We start from the raw sequence: 17,848 nt of genomic DNA, 5'->3' as shown, positions 1-17,848 counted from the left end.
AAGATTGTATATTGTTTTCTATGGCTAAGGGATATAAACTTAAGTTTAAAAATAAATAAACTCGCAATTAGAAAAAAATATTAATCTTTTATTATACAGGTACAAGACTTTTATGAGGTAACTTATATAGAAGTATGAAATGAATATTTGTTGCAATGCCCGACGTTGGCCAGTCATTCGGCTGCCTTCAACAATCGGTCAACAATATCTTCTTTCTCTTTTACATTAATCACACTAGTTACTTGCAGTTCATATATGACACTTTTTACATATGTAAAAAATAAACACTTGCAGCAAATTTTCTTTAAATTTTCGTTAGAATAGAAGCTTGAAATAGCACAGTATTAAAAATTCTGCTTTTTTTTAAATTTATGATCTTTATATAATAAAATTGCTACTTTAATTTGTGCACAAACTCTTGCCGTGATGAAGATAACTTACCATCTTCGGGTGTTACTTCTGCTTGTTAACAGCTTCCATCTATGTGGGATTTTGCATCCTTACAAATAGTAGCATCTGTAATTGTTAAGTGATAACATTTACTCATAATAAGAAATGTTTGAATTTAGAAGTTAATAGATTATAAAAAAAGTGTGATCACTTTCAATAAAAATCTGGATTTTTATTTTTTAATGTCCTCTGAATCTTATGATTAAAGATTAAAACCACCTTACGTATATTTTAACAATGCCATTTTGGTAGCTAAATGCTACTTGGTTTGGCTCCCTGTTTGATGAATAAATTGACAATCTCCATCACTGCATGTTCCCATCAGTTCGTATGGACAAAGGACGCCATTGGGATTCGTGTTCCTGGTTAAGAATGATAAAAACAACAAAAAAAATACTCGAAATTTTTGTAAAAGTTAAATTAGAAAAACACTGTGTATTTTTTATTTAGAAATAAATATCCTATATTATTCATATATTTAGAGACCAAAAACCCACCTTGGTACTTTAAAGTGTGTTAATATTGATTCATAAGATAAAAGTGTTTTTTTCGTTGAAAGTTCCCCTTCAAGTCTCGTAGCATTCCTCCTTTTACTGCCTGCTTCTAAAGTTGTAGACCTTATTACATTATTTTCTGGTACCACTACCTTATTATCCCGCTTTTGAGCATCTTGTAAGTTAAGCACACCAGTAGTAGGAACAGGATTATCACTAAAGTTTGTTTGTTCAGTAGATACTTCTTGTTCATGGTTGTTTTGTGTAGGCGTACTTTCTTCATTAGTGCTTGGAGCACAATTATTTAATACTACATTTTTGTTCTTGTCTGTATCACTTACATTTACTGTAGTAACTTCCGAGTGTACAGTTTTTCTAATTTCATTAGATTTTATTGGAGATTCATTTTCGTTTAAAATTGTTGTATTGGATTCTTCCAGAGTATCGCTTTGATAAATTTCTGTACATGCACTAGACACAGTTGCTTCTTCCAGTTTTGATAATTCGTATATGTCAGAAATGTCAATAGATGGTACTTTTTTCCGGGAAAGTTGCCGCGTGTGACTAGCTACTTCTTTCAATCTATTATCTAAAAGTTGTGCTCCAGCTTCAGGTATCCTAGGAGATACGATGAAAGAATTAAAAATATTTATATTTTGTGTTCACAGTGATTTGAAGATCAATAGTAACGATTTTATTAATATATTACTTATAATCTCTTCCTACAATTCTATTTCCCAAGGTTGTACAAATAATTGCGAGTTTATAACACTTTTGACGACCTGCGTTGATTTTTCCGCGAGCTTCTACTACTTTTGGACCTATATTATTAATACGATTACGTTGCACTTGTAATCTTTCTTCAGCAACTTTGAGCTGTTCCCTGAGCTTTTTGACTTCAGCCGCTAAATTCGTCTGTAGATCTCTTTCCATATGCCACTGACGAAGATTTTGAGACATCTTCGCCAAATCATCTAAGATTGTATAGCTATTTTATCAAGAAATGAATAAATTATTATATAGAAATACACTAAAATTTAATGGATATTAATGAATTTTCATTGGAAAGTTAATTACCGTTTCATAACTAATTCTTGTTCTGTATCTATTAAACGTTGTTCTTGTTCCGCGCGTGAAAGATTAATAAGAGTATTTAGCTCTGTCTTGACATCTTTTTTAATTTCTTCCCAATTTTCTTCTATACTTCTTATATCTTTTGGTGATATATTGTTTTCGGGCGATAGAAAATGAATGTCATGTTTATCTTTTGTACTTGAAGTCAATAATGTATCTTCCTGACATCGTGAAAGATATATTGTAGATTCGGATGTATTAAGACTTTCGTTCCAACTTTGAGGTGTTCTTGATAAAATAATAGTCGATGTATCTGAGTCCACTGTATTGTTATTACCAAATGGAGTATTATTAGAAACAACGTCTTCCTCTGTAGGACATGAAAGTTGGTTTATATCAGTATCATATATATTTTTATTACTATCTTTATTTCCAGAAATATTTTTACTTCGATCGATTATTGTTTCGTTATTTAAGGTCACTTTATCATTTATTGTTACCACTCGATCGTTTGTATCATTTTTTACTTGTACATGTACATATTTTCGATTTACTTCATCTGTAGATAAAATTTTTAAGCTAGGTGAAGTTTTTGTTTTCGTTGGACTCTTTCGCGATATATTCGTCGGTTGCATGTTTCCAATTGCTTTGTTTTCGATATTATTTGGACTACTTTCAGCAGATACACAAATATTATTCATTATTGACTTTGTTAGTGCTTTTGTTTGAGTTGGATTTGCATGTTCTTGTTTATCAACATCATACATTTTGCTGATACATGACTGAATGTTGCTCGTTGATATAGTGGTATTTTTTACTGAATCTGCTAAATTTTTAGAACAATTTTCCTTATTTAATTGTTGTGTACTTATACTTTGACTTTTTGAGGGTATTGTATGATGTAGTTTTGCATATAACTCTTTACTTGAGCTATTGGATGATATGGGTTTTGAAGATACTTCCATATTTTTATTTTTTATTAAACTGTTGTTTTCTATTGTTTTATGTAGCTTCAGCTTCTCGCGTTCTAAAATTTGTTGTTTTAACCGTCGATATTCCTCTTGTTGAGATGCAGGTAAATGACGAACAGCCTGTAAAAATAATCAAATAATTAAATATTTCATGTATGATAGAATATTTTGTTATAGTATTCTTACCAGTGGTGTTTGTAGATTGGATGAATTTGATTTTTCTGGTTTTGTTATCAATACCGTATCTTTCTTAGATGTTTGTGGTACTGAAGTTGGTCTTGCAGCTGCCATAGATTCTTGTTTTTTCCGTACTGCACGTAAAAATTGATCTAAGTTTTTTTCAAATTCTGCTGTAGGATTTATTGCTGGTTGATGTTTTCCCATTGTGACAGTGTGTGCTGAAGAAGCAGCTACACTCTTTTGCCATTCAGATTCCGAATCACTTTCTGTATCAGACTCTAAATTTATAACAATCCTTTGTGTATCGGACAATGCCTTTGTATTAGCAGACCATTTACTGTCATTAGATTTCATTTTAGATAGAACTTCATTTTCTGCAATTTTTTGCTTGTTATAAATTGTAGCTCTTTGTAAATTTAATCTCTTTTGAATCATTGTATTTTGGTATTTTTTTGCATTATTTACAACTTTTGTACTTGCAGGAATTGAAATTCTTTTTATAAATTTCTTCTGTGGACTTTTTGCTATAGGAATTGATTTTTTCTTTCCAATTACTGTGTTTGAAGCCTTAATACTTTCAAGAGATAAACTTTTCTGTGTAACATTATATATTTTCTCTCCAGCATTTGATTGATTTTTATCGTTTTCAGAACCACATAAATTTATGTGTGGAATTGGTAAATTATTAACTGTTGATAATACCGTATTTGATACAGTTTGATTTACAAATACTTGATTTGGTACAGCGGATGTAGTACTTGTTGCTGTAAGAGGTACTGAATTGGAACAACTGTTAGTGATTTTTGTTCGTTTTGGCAAAGAAGCTAATAAAATTGCCCTTAATGCATCTTCATCTTCATCGAGACTTTGTCTTCTGTCTTCTGTACTCTTTCCTTGTCCTGATGTATCATTAGATGAATTATTATTTCTCTGTATTTTATCTTCATTAGTTTCTAAAGAAATTTTATTTAGTTTATCATCAATATTTTTGGACATTTCTGACATACATATATGGATACAATCTGTCTGGTCCATTTGTGTCTGAGTTTCTTTTTGATTTTGTTTATCATCTACATAAAGAACTTGATCTGATTTACATATTTGCTTATCTACAGTATTTACATTATCATCATTTGTACATAATGTATTGTGTTTTTTTGCAATTAACGATGCAGCATTTTTTCTTTTTAATCCCTTTTTAAGCAGTTTCTTTTTCTTTTGTGTTAGAATTTTAATCTCACCTGTATTATTTGGATTTGTAATTATATTATTTTGTGCCACAGTTGCACTGGGATTACTTTCTACTAGTGAGATATGAGATGATTTATCTGTAGATATTTCATTAGTTAGATCTTCATGAAATGCAGTTGGTATAGTTAAAATAGAATGTGACTTTTGTGGAAAGGACATTAATTTTATAGGTTTAAAGGAAGCATTTATCTTTGTACTACTTTCTTTATTAATAACAACTGGCTGCATTTCTGCACTTTTGAATGTAGGTTCTTGTTGTAATGTATTTTTTCTAGTTGGTAATGGCAGTTGCAATTGTTTGTTTGTTTTTAAAATTGGTGCTGGCACTAGTGTTCTATTAATTAATGTTGGTATTTTATTTGTATCTTTGGTAACATCTGGTAATCCTTTCATGTAAAGTGGTTCTGATATTCTGTCTTCAACATTATTTGATACATTTGGAATGTACTCTGAAGTTTTTATATTTTTAAAAGTATCAGTTAATAGATTTACATCTGCTTCGGTTTCAGGAAGATCATCAATTGTTATCATTGAACTACTAGGAGATATTGATTCCATAAGATAACTTGTATTAGACCTAATAATTGGATCCAGTGAAAATGTTTCTGCTTTATTTAATTGTTCATCTTCATTTACATCGTCTACTTGTTTTGTACTTTGCGTATGTTGATTTGTTGATACATTATTATATTGTTCATTATTCCCGCATGTATTAGAAGTACATGATTCTAAAGAAACTAAGGAAGAATTTGAGATATTTAGTGGACCAAGAGCTTGCGGAAGAGCATGTGATAAATCAGGATCATATACAGGAGTGTCAGTTGGAGAATAAGGCATTTCTTGGATTGAATTAATATCTAAAACTTCGGAAATATGATTACTTTTAACAGTAGCACATGTATTTTCATAAGAAGGTACATTTAAATGAGAATTATGCACTTTCATAAAATCTGATTTAAAAGTTTCTGTTAAGTCAGTTGATGAATATTGTATATTTGCATTTGTAGCACATAATGGATTTTGTGATTGTGCATAATATGCAATATTTGGCAAAAAACTTCGATTTTCAATAATTTTCTCCTGATAAGATTTTTGATCATCCTGATTACTTGTTATAGATTTATTAAAATTTGGACTATTATTTGCTCCATTAAGAGAGATGAATGATACATCAGATGGTTGAATACCTAACAGTTCTGTATCCATAGATATATTGGCAGTAATTTTGTCTGTTGGAGAATATGGTAATTTTTCTTTTTCTCTTTCAACATATGTATCTAATTCCATATCTTCTGTATGATCACTTTCATTTACAGGGAGTGGAGTATGAGGTGGTGATGCAGAATTTTCCTCTCCAGGTATAGGAATGCTATCTAAAAAGCTTTGAGTAAATGGACTTTCACTACGAAAACTATTAGATTTCTTGGACTTTCCCAATTGAATTCCCTTTTGAATTCTATTCTGATGTTTTTTTAATACAGCAGAACGAAGTGCAATCATTCTTAATTCCAAATCTTCTTCGTCTTGATCATCATTCATATTTGCGCTCACATGTTTTATAGTTTCAGTCTTTAGCTGTTCATTTTGTTTATTTGATTTATTTTGTTTTGTTTCAAGAGCTTTCTGCCTTAATAATGCTAAATCTTCTTCATCATCTGCATCATTAGATTCCTTTTTATTTATATCCTTTATAGATTTTCCTTTTGAAGAATTTGTCAAATCAGTATTATTGTTAGAAGCACTTTTCATCATATTTGTTAACTTCTCTTTTAATGAAGATGCATGCTCTTTATTTTTATTTAAAGTTTCTTCTAATGAATGAGTTCCCATTGAATCTAATTTTCTGACTTTTTTTAATAATTTATGTGTAGTATCAGTATAATTATGGGATGACTTTAAGTCAATATGTGACATTTTCCGAGGCATTGTCTTTGTTGAGGATCTGTATGGTGATCTTTTAGGGGATTTAAGTCTTCTTGGAGACCTCCTTGCAGCTGGTGATCTAGAACGAGTAATTGGCGATTTTGATCTTCTAAAAGGAGATCTTGTTTTTATAAGAGATCTATGTCTTTTGGGTGGAGATCTTGGAATTATTCTTGATCTACTTCTTCTATGAATAGGACTCATTTCTCTGTGATGTGACCTAGAAGTATTTTTTGTCGCATCATCTTTTCCTATACTAGCGCATTCTTTCTTAGATACATCTGCAGTAGCCGAAGAAACTAGGTTATCCAATGAAAGTACACGATTTCTTTTCTTTTTCTTCTTTTTTTTCTTTCTATTTTTGGAAGCAGAGCGTATCATAATTTGTTTAGAATTATCTGCAAGACCAACAATTTCCATATCACTGTCACTTGAAATAGGCACAAGGTCGTCATTCTTTTCTTGAAGTGTAGAAGCTGTATGTTTTGTTCCAATGCATCCTGATTCTTTCATTTGATGAAGATTTTCTTTGCCCTGGACTGCATCTTGTAGAATAAGGTCAACTTCTACTTGATTAGAACATGATATGTCGAGAATAATAATACATTGGGTATAGAAAGGTTCAATATGTTATCAAATAGAAATATGTTTTACACGAATTATGTCCCAAAATATTAAAAATATATTTCTTTAATATTCATATTTAATAAAAAAAATTAAATTTTATTTCAAGGCTTATTTTTCATAACAATATGTCTTAAATATATCCCAAAATATTACAAATATATATGAATAAAAAAAATAAAAAAAAATATATTACTTTAAGGTTTATTTTTCATAACAATATAAACAATATAAACAATATAAAGTTAAAAATATTAAAAAAAACACCATATTATTTAATTTACCTCTTCTATTAGAACCCTTGGAAGGATAAAACTTGGCAGGAGCAGTACAGCACGTTGCATTTTGTTGAGTCGACAGAAAATTTGAACAATGAGAAATTTTAGTGCCATATCCGTAATTTAAATGTCCTTCCTCGGAAGAACTTACATCTTCCAAGGATATCTCACCTTCTTCTTTCTCATCTAACACACCAACTGTTTCCGTACACTCACTCGACAAATCGCTAGCCATTCTTGAACTTACCCTCGAACCATGAACAATTAATCACGTCCATTCGTAATAATATAAAACTGTTTCATGAAAATTAGGGTTAATTACGTATTAACAATAATTGTGATCTTTTTACCGATCTAAATCTAACACTCGCACTACACTTTATTATAAATAACCCCGAAATTAAAATCCTTTAATATAACGAATACAAAATTTAAATAAGTCCGAATACCGTATTTAATTTAGACAAAGAGAAATTACTTAGTCACTAAAACGTCCGTTTTTATTGCAAATTTATCTTCACAATTAAATGCATGTAATAGTTCTGCCATGCTAAGTCGTTTTCAACGCATGATACGAAACAGTTGGTTTTCATTATTCACTGATTCGGTGTGTTCACAAAGTATTACATTGCATGAAAACGAAGCGATTAATCTTTGAACGAACCCATATTCACATTTTTTATTAATCTATTATAATACGGAAAATTCTACTTTTTTTTGTAAGTGAAATTTTATTAAATTGTTATACACTGTTTGAAAAATGATCTTTTTATTAATATTTTTCAAATATTTTTATCGCCAGACTTTTCACTTTTACTATAATGTAATTGACATGTACATATATTGTTATTTCAAATTGTATATAAACATGATATATCATATACTATATGACATAAGAAAGCGAAAATATTACTTGTTAGTACTATTTGGTCGCAGTTTTGAACGAAGAATATTAAATTTTGGTTGAACGTAATGTTCAAGTAAATCTTTATCAAATATAAAGCGTGCCAATGATTGATCACCGATACCAGACAAAACAGCTACAAATCTTCCCATTTCATTCACACTCTTCATTTGATCTTCCATAAAGCCGGTAACAATAAAATCACTAGCATTTAAATCGCCATGTTTTTCCGCAACAGCATTTACTGCTACTAGTTTTTCAGCTATCTCTAATTCCAAACTCAATGCTGTCTAAACAAATTTAATAACCATGTTCTAAAAGTTGCGTATTATTAAAAGAATACTTAATTCTTTCTTTTAATTCTTTACTTTAAAAGCGTGCAATGGACATTTCCAATCTTGGTCGGAAGGATGTTGTATTGGACATAAATTTACAAGACCCCCGCGCATTTTGATGTAATTTAGAAATCTGATAGCGTGCTCATGTTCCTCGTGATGCATTTGCATGAAAAATGATTCACAGCCAGGCAATGCTACATCTGCGCGTCCGAAGTATGCAGCCTATAGAAAATAACCGATTTACATTAAAGATAATACTATTAAAAGAACTATATGTTCATTTATCTTTTTAAGAAACAAATAGTTCTATTTCTTATCTCACCATGGACAAATAATGATAAAAAGCTTTCAGTTCCGTATTTATTTGTTCGTTTAATATAGTTTCAGTTTCTTGATGAAACTTAAAATTGGCTGGCTTTCCACTTGGCCATTTCATAGGTTTATCAATGCAAAATTCATCCTTGCAGGAGGTTGCCAAAAATTTGGCAAGAAATAGTTTTGGTTTACATATTCCTTTATAGAGTTTAGTTCTTCAAAAAGATTACTTACATTTTTTAATTATACTCAATATTAGATTTTTTCATAAATAGAAGTTACAAACTTACTCTTTAGTATATAATTGTCGAACAATCGAGTTGAAAACATCACTAAGAATTTTTCTATCACTACGCAATTTTAACATGATTTATCTTTAGTTACAAACAATTTACATACGCATTTCTTGATACAAAGAACTTCGTTAATTGTAAAAATTATTCTTTAAGAAATTTTCATTTTTATTCGTATGTTACGTGTCATATGTCATATTATCGATTCGCAATTTATTTTCGACATCACGCATAAATGTTTTTGAAACAAAAATAGAAACTATATATATTCAGGATTATCAAGCTTTATTACGCTCAAAGTTAGCACTATGTTGTACAATATATGTAACGTTTGTCACACTTCTTAACATGGTAAAAGATGTAGATTTAATCTGAAATAAATTTTTTACTAATAATTTTTGGAAGTATTTGTAATTTGATGCAGAAATTTGCAACACTTTTCAAAATTATACAAGTACATATATATTTATTTCAGCAATAAAAATTAAAATATTATATTTATTTCTCATATTAGTATTATGTAATGTACAATTTTTTACTCATTCTCTGTCTATGCATAGTATGTTGACGCTTTTACTACAATAATAGTGTTAAATTTTTAAACGGACGTTTTATTCCCTTAGTTCTTGGTCGAAGATATGTACTCCTACACCATCGCCAACTCTTTCTAATTTCGTTATGTGGTTGGCAAGTTCATTGATAGAGTCTACTTGTTCTTTCAGATACTCGGTTTCAAGGAAATCTAACAAGTTTGGATCGTTGTGTCGAGTCGCTAAGGCGTGTATTTGGAGAAGACTCTGAAAATGATAAAATATTTATAAAAATATTTATATATTTTATATTTCACTAAAAAACATTACATTTTATTATTCCAAAATGTTTATGTTGCAAATTTATAAAGAAAAAAAAAAAAAAAGAAAAAAGTCAGATTGGAGGAGCTGGGATTTGAACCCAGGACTTTCCGCATGCGAAGCGGACACTCTACCACTGAGTTACACCCCCACTTGAAAGAGTAGATATTAAAAATCTATAAAAGGGAATAAGTTAATATATTAAAAATATCAATGGAATTAAATTATAATTGAAAGTATTTGGTACATTCTAAAGAAATAAGACATAATCAAAATGTAAATAGGAATATTATTTTCATATAATTTTGTATAAAATTACTTTTCTATTCTAATAACAATAATTGTTACATCTGAAATAAAATTTTAATAAACATACACACCTCATTAACTTGTCTCTCTAACTTCAATGCTTCCGTCATAGCGTCATGAGCGCTGATCCAGTCATCTTTTGGCGGGTTTTCAATAGGTGTCAGAGTGATGTTGCCACCTCTCTTGTTTTGATAAGTCATAAATTTCATAGCGTGTTCTCTTTCTTCGTCTGAAGCTTTTTTGAAATACGTATAATGACCTGGTAAAGCTACGTCGCATCTATCGAAGTAATATGCCTACAAAAATAATTACGATAATAGAACATGAAATAAAAACACAGAAAGTATTTGTGACGAAAATAATGGTATAGGAAATAAAATGTTTCTTTTTATTTAAATTTTATTGCTAAAGAAAATTACGAATAGCCACTTAATCGATATGTTGACTAACCATAGACAGATAGACGTAACTCGAGAACAATTCCAAGTTTATTTGGTTATTAATCGCTTGCTCACAGTCTTTGTGAAAATTTTGTCTAACTAGATCCATGATGTTCGATTTCATTGTAGTTAATTTAGTTAAAGTAGAGCGCAAGTATAAAGGCACCATATAACAACACTAATTTCGCGAACCTTGACGATGTACCGACTGCGAGCAAATGATGCGCAGTTGTGACACACGCAAGCGCGCAGCACACATTTTATTGATTTCGTGTTCAAAATTGACCTTGAATACAAACATAACAAATTAAAAAATTTAATGTTATATAATGATTAAGCGTTTCGCGGCGTTGTGATAAATATGTTTGTTACAGATTGTTATTTCTTTCTTTTTTTATTTTGAATTGATTGAATTATTATCCCATATGTTTAATTATTACTTATAATTTACAATAAAGAGGTACGTACGATGGACTTTTAAATTTAGTAGTATTTGCATTCTTAAATTGATGAATATTTTTAGCTTTGCCTTTTTGGATTTAAATGTTGTTTGAATTACGTGCGTTAGGATAGACCAATAGGAAGAAAGTCTGAGTGTCAATGATTTACTTTGGGTAGGTTTCGGAACGCACATACATGATATGCAAGTGTATAACTATTGTGATGAACTTCATGATATGATTTCAATTTAAATATTGAAGGTAGATTTTTTAAATTTTCTTTTTTACAAATTTTATTCATAGTTAAATTTATCTTAAATATTATTTTGAATTTTTTACTTTGAGAATTTCGTTTATGTTAATGTGACATTGATATTATAATTTTAATGTTATTTCGTAATACTATTCTGGGTTTATATGAATAGAGTACATAATTATACATCTTTTTTATTTTATAATTTATATCATAATCTTCTTCAATGACATATTAGCTTATTATTGAAAATGAAAAGATTCAACTAATAGGTTATGTGCGACGTCGTTTACATATATCCAGGTTATAATTAATCTAATTGTTTTCAATATAATAATGCATTTGATATTAACATTGTGGTATCAATTTTATCAATCATATGATTTTTTTAATGGTTTTACAGCAAAAGGACTATGTATATGTAATGTACAAATGTACTTTGTCAAACAATATTATCTAATTGACAGGCCATAAATAGATCTAATTGCATTTAATGAATAATAGTTGTTTCTTTGCAAACAAATTTTTATCTGATATTAATTTCTAGACAGTTCTATTTTATTTAAAGGATAGGAGGAAATGTATTCCAGGAGAGTAGGAATTTACACATAATGATCATAATATATAGATATAATTAACATTTTATTGTCGTATTAAAGAAATTACTATATTACAATTATGTTACAATGTAATGTTTTACGTTTTCTCATCATTTTTTGGAGGTAACTATGACTTGAGAAATAGTCACAGAAATCAGGGTTTAAAGAACATTTTTATAATTTACAAGTATTTTATATTTTCAGTTAAGACAGTAATTAAGATATTCTATAAATGTTCAATAGTTAACATTAATAGAAGCTTTAAAAGTTTTATAAGGTCTTCTATAATAACTTGTAAAATTTAGAATAAGAGAGAAATTTTAAAATTTTATCATGCATTGTGAAAACATATTTGTAAATGAATATTACTCTCAAGCTATTCAATATGTTATTTTATAAGATTTCCTATAATGTTTATTGCAAAATTTAAAGTTAATGTACCAATTATTAATAATTTTAGAATTTTATTATACCTTGTCAAGATAGATTGGTTGGTGAATATTAGTTTTTAAATATTTAATATAGTACATAATTAGATTTTTGTCCAATGATTATGCCATATACTAAATTCCATATTTTGTACTAGAGAAATTGTAAAATTTGTTCATGTCTTGATCCAGAAGATTTGATAATTTCTGTTTAGAAATCTTACTTGTCACACTTCGAAAAAATACTGATTTTGTCATACCATCGATGCTTCGTAGAAGCCCCATCATAGCCGCTGTCACACGCACAAGAGTCTTATATCTAATCTTGTGCAGTGGCCAGCAGCTGCATTAGGGTCCATTATTGTTCTTATCTTCTTCTTATGCGAATGGTTTCCACTTGAATAATTTTTTCCCGAAGTTACACAGCTTAAATGGTTGTAAAATGTATAGAACATCTGCGACAAAAACAATATATTAAAATAAAAGAAAGCATAGGAAACGAGTTTTATCTAGTATGTATAGCGTAAATTTTTCGCTAGATTTCGATTCGCGTTTGAGGACGATTTTCCTAATTCCTTTTGTTCCATAGAATTTAATCGTTATAGATAGCGTTATTATCCTTATTACGATTTATTTAATCTCACTTTTCTCGTGGCTGATAGTTGAAAAAGTGGGATACCAAGTAGTAAAATATGTATAGATGTAATGAATGAATAAATAAAGTATAACTTGGCTAGCACCTTCTTTTACCACATGTCAATGATGTGGTCTACATATTTCCTCTTATATATACTGTGTACGGATAGTGATTCTATGCTAAATATCTTAAGAAATCAATGCAACGCTTTAGTAGTAATTTCCTAGATGTCCTTTTATTTGTTTAGAGCTGTTTTCTTCACAGAAGTTCTTGAACTTTGTGTACTCTCTCTTTATAGCACAATGTTCAATTCAAACGAAAAATGCACTTCTATATTTATCATGCATCGTCCAATTACATTTTTAACTAATTTATTCGAATTTCTACTAACACATTTCTAATGATCACGAAGAAACAACATATATGTAATACATGCCTTGTGTCCATGTAAATACATGAAAAGTATATCCATACCAAGATAAGTTGTGGGGACCGGACATCTGGTTGTTCTATAGGTTGATAGGATAGTTCGACTCGAATACAAAATTCATCGCCTTCGATTTTCCTACCCGTACATTTCTACGATGAACTTTCCATAGTTTGTACACATCTAGGCTAACTTTTTTCCCGTATTCATCGGAAGTTAGAAACGCCGAACACGATTGATAGCGATCGAGATCAATTTTGAGCAATCGTTACAATCGATGTCGCTACAAAATTCAACCATAATTTTGTTCTATAAAGAATAAAATATCTTCTTATACTTTTATTACAGATTTGTGAATATCCGCAAGCGAAGATTCTGTGACCCGACAGTTTTTGTTAAAAGCTGGTTAGAACATTTTTCAAGGATGCCCCTTTCAGAATCATAGTTACTCCAAAATTAACAACCTTGTTGCAAAAGTTGTGACAACAATATCTGATATCGGGATGTTCACATCATAGCAACGAGGTACACCTTTCAATTGGTCCAGTTATATTCCTCCACTCACTTCGTTCACGTATAAAAATAATAAAATTCATGCGGTACGAAGCGTGCTCTATCCACTAAGGGTTGTACGATGTATGACAAGTAAATGCCAAACGGAACCTCCGAGTAATCGCACTTGATCAACGTTCCTTTTAAATTGTTTCGGTATCACTACGCGATCGAAGCTAGGCGCAAGTTAATAAACAACGATCTTTGCACTTCTGTCCATGTTCCGAGCACAACTGCCGATACCTTCTTAGTTCACCCTTGGTTATATACTAGGACACCACGTGGTCATCTAATCCACCGACCAATGGCAGGGTGGCTTTAGACTGCATCGGCCAATCAACATTTTCCTTTAAGGTCACAAGACACGTGTTTCTTGGGAAATAAGGGCACAGGCATTACGAACGAAATCGTATTTGCGTTACCGAAGTTGGACGATCGAATAGCAGACACAGGTACACTCTGCTTGCCTAGCTTTTCTTCTCTTTCTTCAATATTCATGTGTTATGCGATATTTGACGGCATGTTTGTTCATGATCAAGTATCAATAGTTCATTTTATCTATATTTTGATCTTTTTTTTTTTAGTATCTGTATAGAAAAAGTTGACTTTATCAGCAATTTCATTATTCTAAATATATTTTCTTTGGACCACATACGCACATTGAATTCTTATACTCGAAGGGGCATGTAGCAAAAATTGATCTCTATTAACGAAATAAATTTATTGATGGCCTTTCTAGGATCTATATGTTATGTTTTTGTCAGTTACATAAATGCTTTCTATTTCGTTATATAACTTCAGTTCACCCTGTGACCTGGCTATCGCCGTCTGTTAGCAGTCTCGTTGTCTGTAGTGGTGTTTAATGATATTGTGAAGAGGTGAATCCTTAAAACGTATCCCACATACATACCAACGCGAAGCAGGTACCCCGTTAAATAGCTGGATCCGGCATTAGGGCGACCTAATTTTTATGCCTTGCTTTAGACCATAATTGTCGCATTAAATTCACGATTTATCGTTATTAAAACATCTATAATTCACGCTTTCTACTCTAATCTTATTCCCAAAAGAGTTCTTTTTTCGAATTTATTACAGATATTTTCAAAGTAGTATCATATCGTACCCATGTCAGAGAAACCATTTATTAAAACCTCTTTCTCATAGTTTAATAGTTTTTTTTTTTTAATTTGATGGCTAATAGATTTAGATTGACGTAGTCGCGGCTATAGAGTAAAACTAACAGGGATATTATCAATGTAGACTGTCGACGATTCTTACGGCTTCCCACGAAGGAGGTCATGTGATAAAGGACACGAGATACATTAGTCGTCAGGTGAAAAATCAAGTTAGAATCATTGTCAATCTTGGTTGCACAAATTTATCTGATATCAGAAGAGCATTGAGAACGATGTCTTAGAGCGTGTGCAAGGAACATCAATGCTAGAAAGTAGCGTAAGAAGTGCGAGTCATTAAGTTCCATTTAACAAATTCCCTAGATAGAACAGAACCAGTTTTCTCTGTAAAAGTACTTCTTGCCCTGGCTCACTGAAGGATCGTCGTTCATCAATTAATAACCAATTGGATATTTCCCATTTGATTTCCTACTATAACTTGAAATTTGGAGGAAGGACGAGTCGTCGAGACGGATAGTTCTGTCAGTGAAGGAGCTGTGTTTGGAATAAGGGTGTTTGGATGAGGAGTCATCTAGCTAACCTTACGCCCCTGCTGTACGTTCCCTCTGACCGAAGAGACAACAGCGAAGAGAAAGAAAAAGAGGACGGTGACGGCGGGGGGTAACACTAGCCGAGTAAGCTCTGGACACTTCTCAGGATTCAGGGCTTAGCACCCCTGGATCCTCGTCTCAGGCTTCACGTCTGCCTGGCCTAACCTGGGACTCCTCCACTGACTCCACCGGTACCCGCTGTCCCCTTTTTTCTGTCTATCTTTCCACCGATCGACAACTTTCTTTTCCGTGTTCTAATTATTCTCCGTTCGTCTAGTCCGCCGTTTTCTAGTATACGATCACGCTGTGATAACGAATACACGCGTGAAAGAGATTTGCCGAATATGCTATGTAGAAGATGCATACAGAAATCGAGCTAAGTTTCTCTTTAACCTTTAAAGGCTATCATGGGTGAAATTTCACCCCAAGCGAATTTTGTTTCAATATTATCGTCCTGTGGTAAAACTATCGCAGTTTTATTATTTGTAAACACTGTAACAAATAATTTTTCTACTTTTCATAATAAGGGCTCTTGCTTTTTATCTATCACGGTAATACTACATAATGATACTGAAACATTTAATTCTTTCACTGTGAAGCCCGTACGCCGTACGATCTCGCCGAAAACTCTAAATTGTTAAGACTTAGAATCGTCACGACGATACACGAAGCGCTATGTATTTCCTATTTTAAAATCTATCATATGAGAAGCACATATACAATGGATAAGTAATCATATCCAAAATCCACATGAAACAACAATTTCTTTCAATTGTGCAACATAGTTATCGCAGCACGTGGCTATTTTAATCCACATCGAAAACATTGATTTTATTTGTTACCTTCTTTAACTTTTTCTTTAACTTTTTAAATTAGAAAAGCTGTGCTAGGGTGAATTTTTATCCACGATTGCCTGTAAATGTGAATGGTAAACGGAAGATCTGAATCGTGCTTAGAATGTACATTGTACATGCATCTATAACCATGCATTTCTAGTTGCAAAATTCATGGAATTTGTATACCTTGCTTGAGTTGTTCAATCGGTTCGATTGGTCAAGTTGGTTCAATTCATTTCTTCTTAGAAGGCGTAAGTGTTTCCCACGACGATTATGGGGAATTCGTTGATCATATAGATACCCACCTTAAGTTTATGTCATATTTCATGTCGCAATTTTACAGTGAAATTAGACAGAAACATAAGACGGCTTTCTTATGTTATTCCGTTTTTGGTGTTGTCATTTTCTTCGTTCTTGCAGTTGATTCCTCTTCCATCTTCAGCGTGATGGTTACAAAAATGATGAGAAGGACTACAAGTATAACTTCGCGATTATCCTAACATCATGTACGTTCTTGTCTATAGTGAAATAATGATACTGACGCCATTGTACAAAGAATTTGCTATGCGATATAGTGGACAACCATGCACTGCACTGTCAGATTGGTATTACATATCAGAAGGGTGGGCACGAGTTAGGATTTCAAACCAAGTCCCTTTACAAAGATGCGTCACTTATTTTTCTTTTTCGTTTTCGTCATCTTTTAATAAATTAAATTTATTGCATATTTAAACTGTTGGGCTATTGCAATAATATTCTAGGTCTATAAACAAGTCCGCACATTTTTTTAACAATATACAACGCACAATAGGGAATAAACTTATGTAATTTATTATATATAACATTGTGTTTTTCTTAGCAATGAACAGTTATTATTTATATAGGTTTTTTAAACAAGAACAAATGAATTGAAAAAGGTGAAAGGCAAAGTAAGATATTTCAACGTTTTAGCAAGAGAAGCAGATTAATTGCGATGATTAGATTAAGAGAAATATATTTGGAAAAAGAAGGAAACGTTGCATACAGGTGCCTAGACAGTTGCATACGAATATACGCACGTGAAGTTGCATAAGAAGCCCTAAATCTGCTTGAGGTAAACGGGATTAATCTCATCCACCCCACGCGAAGCCTTGTCAATCTCATTGGCGTAGAAAAATAGAGTTCTTCTGTGAATTACAATTTTTTTGGTTCTAACGAGATTCCGTTGTTCGTTTTTAAGACTTCCAGCTTTTCAAAATATCGCTCTGCTGGTCTACAT

At 31.2% G+C, this 17,848-nt stretch overlaps 3 protein-coding genes and 1 non-coding gene across 6 annotated transcripts; all 4 read right to left on the bottom strand.

Moving 5' to 3' along the window:
• Positions 1-67: 67 nt before the first annotated feature.
• LOC139988733 (uncharacterized) lies at positions 68-7,825 on the bottom strand. Of its 3 annotated transcripts, none has more exons than XM_072006433.1 (7): positions 7,252-7,825; positions 3,176-6,909; positions 2,022-3,109; positions 1,654-1,932; positions 948-1,562; positions 670-812; positions 68-516 (listed from the first exon to the last, which is right to left on the bottom strand). In XM_072006433.1, exons 1-6 carry the CDS (start codon positions 7,478-7,480, stop codon positions 710-712), a joined length of 6,048 nt encoding a protein of 2,015 aa, XP_071862534.1. In that variant the 5' UTR covers positions 7,481-7,825; the 3' UTR covers positions 68-516; positions 670-709. The 3 variants fall into 3 exon arrangements, with proteins under 3 accessions (XP_071862534.1, XP_071862533.1, XP_071862535.1); XM_072006432.1 differs by having other exon boundaries at positions 675-812; XM_072006434.1 differs by having other exon boundaries at positions 675-812; positions 3,176-6,888.
• Positions 7,826-7,970: 145 nt separating this feature from the next.
• On the bottom strand, positions 7,971-9,222 carry LOC139989096 (soma ferritin-like). The gene is made up of 4 exons (XM_072007042.1): positions 9,093-9,222; positions 8,810-9,017; positions 8,518-8,709; positions 7,971-8,439 (listed from the first exon to the last, which is right to left on the bottom strand). The coding sequence occupies exons 1-4, from the start codon at positions 9,167-9,169 to the stop codon at positions 8,155-8,157; spliced, it is 762 nt and encodes a 253-aa protein (XP_071863143.1). The 5' UTR covers positions 9,170-9,222; the 3' UTR covers positions 7,971-8,154.
• A 141-nt stretch (positions 9,223-9,363) lies between these two features.
• On the bottom strand, positions 9,364-10,942 carry LOC139989100 (soma ferritin-like). The gene is made up of 3 exons (XM_072007070.1): positions 10,706-10,942; positions 10,327-10,551; positions 9,364-9,892 (listed from the first exon to the last, which is right to left on the bottom strand). The coding sequence occupies exons 1-3, from the start codon at positions 10,862-10,864 to the stop codon at positions 9,707-9,709; spliced, it is 570 nt and encodes a 189-aa protein (XP_071863171.1). The 5' UTR covers positions 10,865-10,942; the 3' UTR covers positions 9,364-9,706.
• On the bottom strand, positions 10,026-10,097 carry Trnaa-cgc (transfer RNA alanine (anticodon CGC)). Its single transcript has one exon. It is a non-coding gene; the product is annotated as a tRNA-Ala (tRNA).
• Positions 10,943-17,848: the final 6,906 nt, after the last annotated feature.

This window comes from Bombus fervidus, chromosome 7, assembly GCF_041682495.2.
Source record: "Bombus fervidus isolate BK054 chromosome 7, iyBomFerv1, whole genome shotgun sequence".
Taxonomy (NCBI): Eukaryota; Metazoa; Arthropoda; class Insecta; order Hymenoptera; family Apidae; genus Bombus; species Bombus fervidus.
Note: the sequence above shows the minus strand (reverse complement) of the source record. Positions and strands in the feature narration are given on the sequence as shown.

Bases quoted from the DNA above. Each gene is read 5' to 3' on its own strand.
- LOC139989096 (XM_072007042.1), bottom strand. From the start codon at position 9,169: ATGTTAAAATTGCGTAGTGATAGAAAAATTCTTAGTGATGTTTTCAAC. The intron at 9,018-9,092 runs GTAAGTTTGTAA...ATCTTTTTGAAG, and splicing joins CGACAATTATATACTAAAGA to AACTAAACTCTATAAAGGAA. The intron at 8,710-8,809 runs GTGAGATAAGAA...TATTTTCTATAG, and splicing joins TTTATCATTATTTGTCCATG to GCTGCATACTTCGGACGCGC.
- LOC139989100 (XM_072007070.1), bottom strand. From the start codon at position 10,864: ATGGTGCCTTTATACTTGCGCTCTACTTTAACTAAATTAACTACAATG. The intron at 10,552-10,705 runs GTTAGTCAACAT...TTATTTTTGTAG, and splicing joins GTTACGTCTATCTGTCTATG to GCATATTACTTCGATAGATG. The intron at 9,893-10,326 runs GTGTGTATGTTT...TATCATTTTCAG, and splicing joins TAGAGAGACAAGTTAATGAG to AGTCTTCTCCAAATACACGC.
- LOC139988733 (XM_072006433.1), bottom strand. From the start codon at position 7,480: ATGGCTAGCGATTTGTCGAGTGAGTGTACGGAAACAGTTGGTGTGTTA. The intron at 6,910-7,251 runs GTAAATTAAATA...CTAATCAAGTAG, and splicing joins CAAGGGTTCTAATAGAAGAG to AAGTTGACCTTATTCTACAA. The intron at 3,110-3,175 runs GTAAGAATACTA...TTATTTTTACAG, and splicing joins CCAATCTACAAACACCACTG to GCTGTTCGTCATTTACCTGC.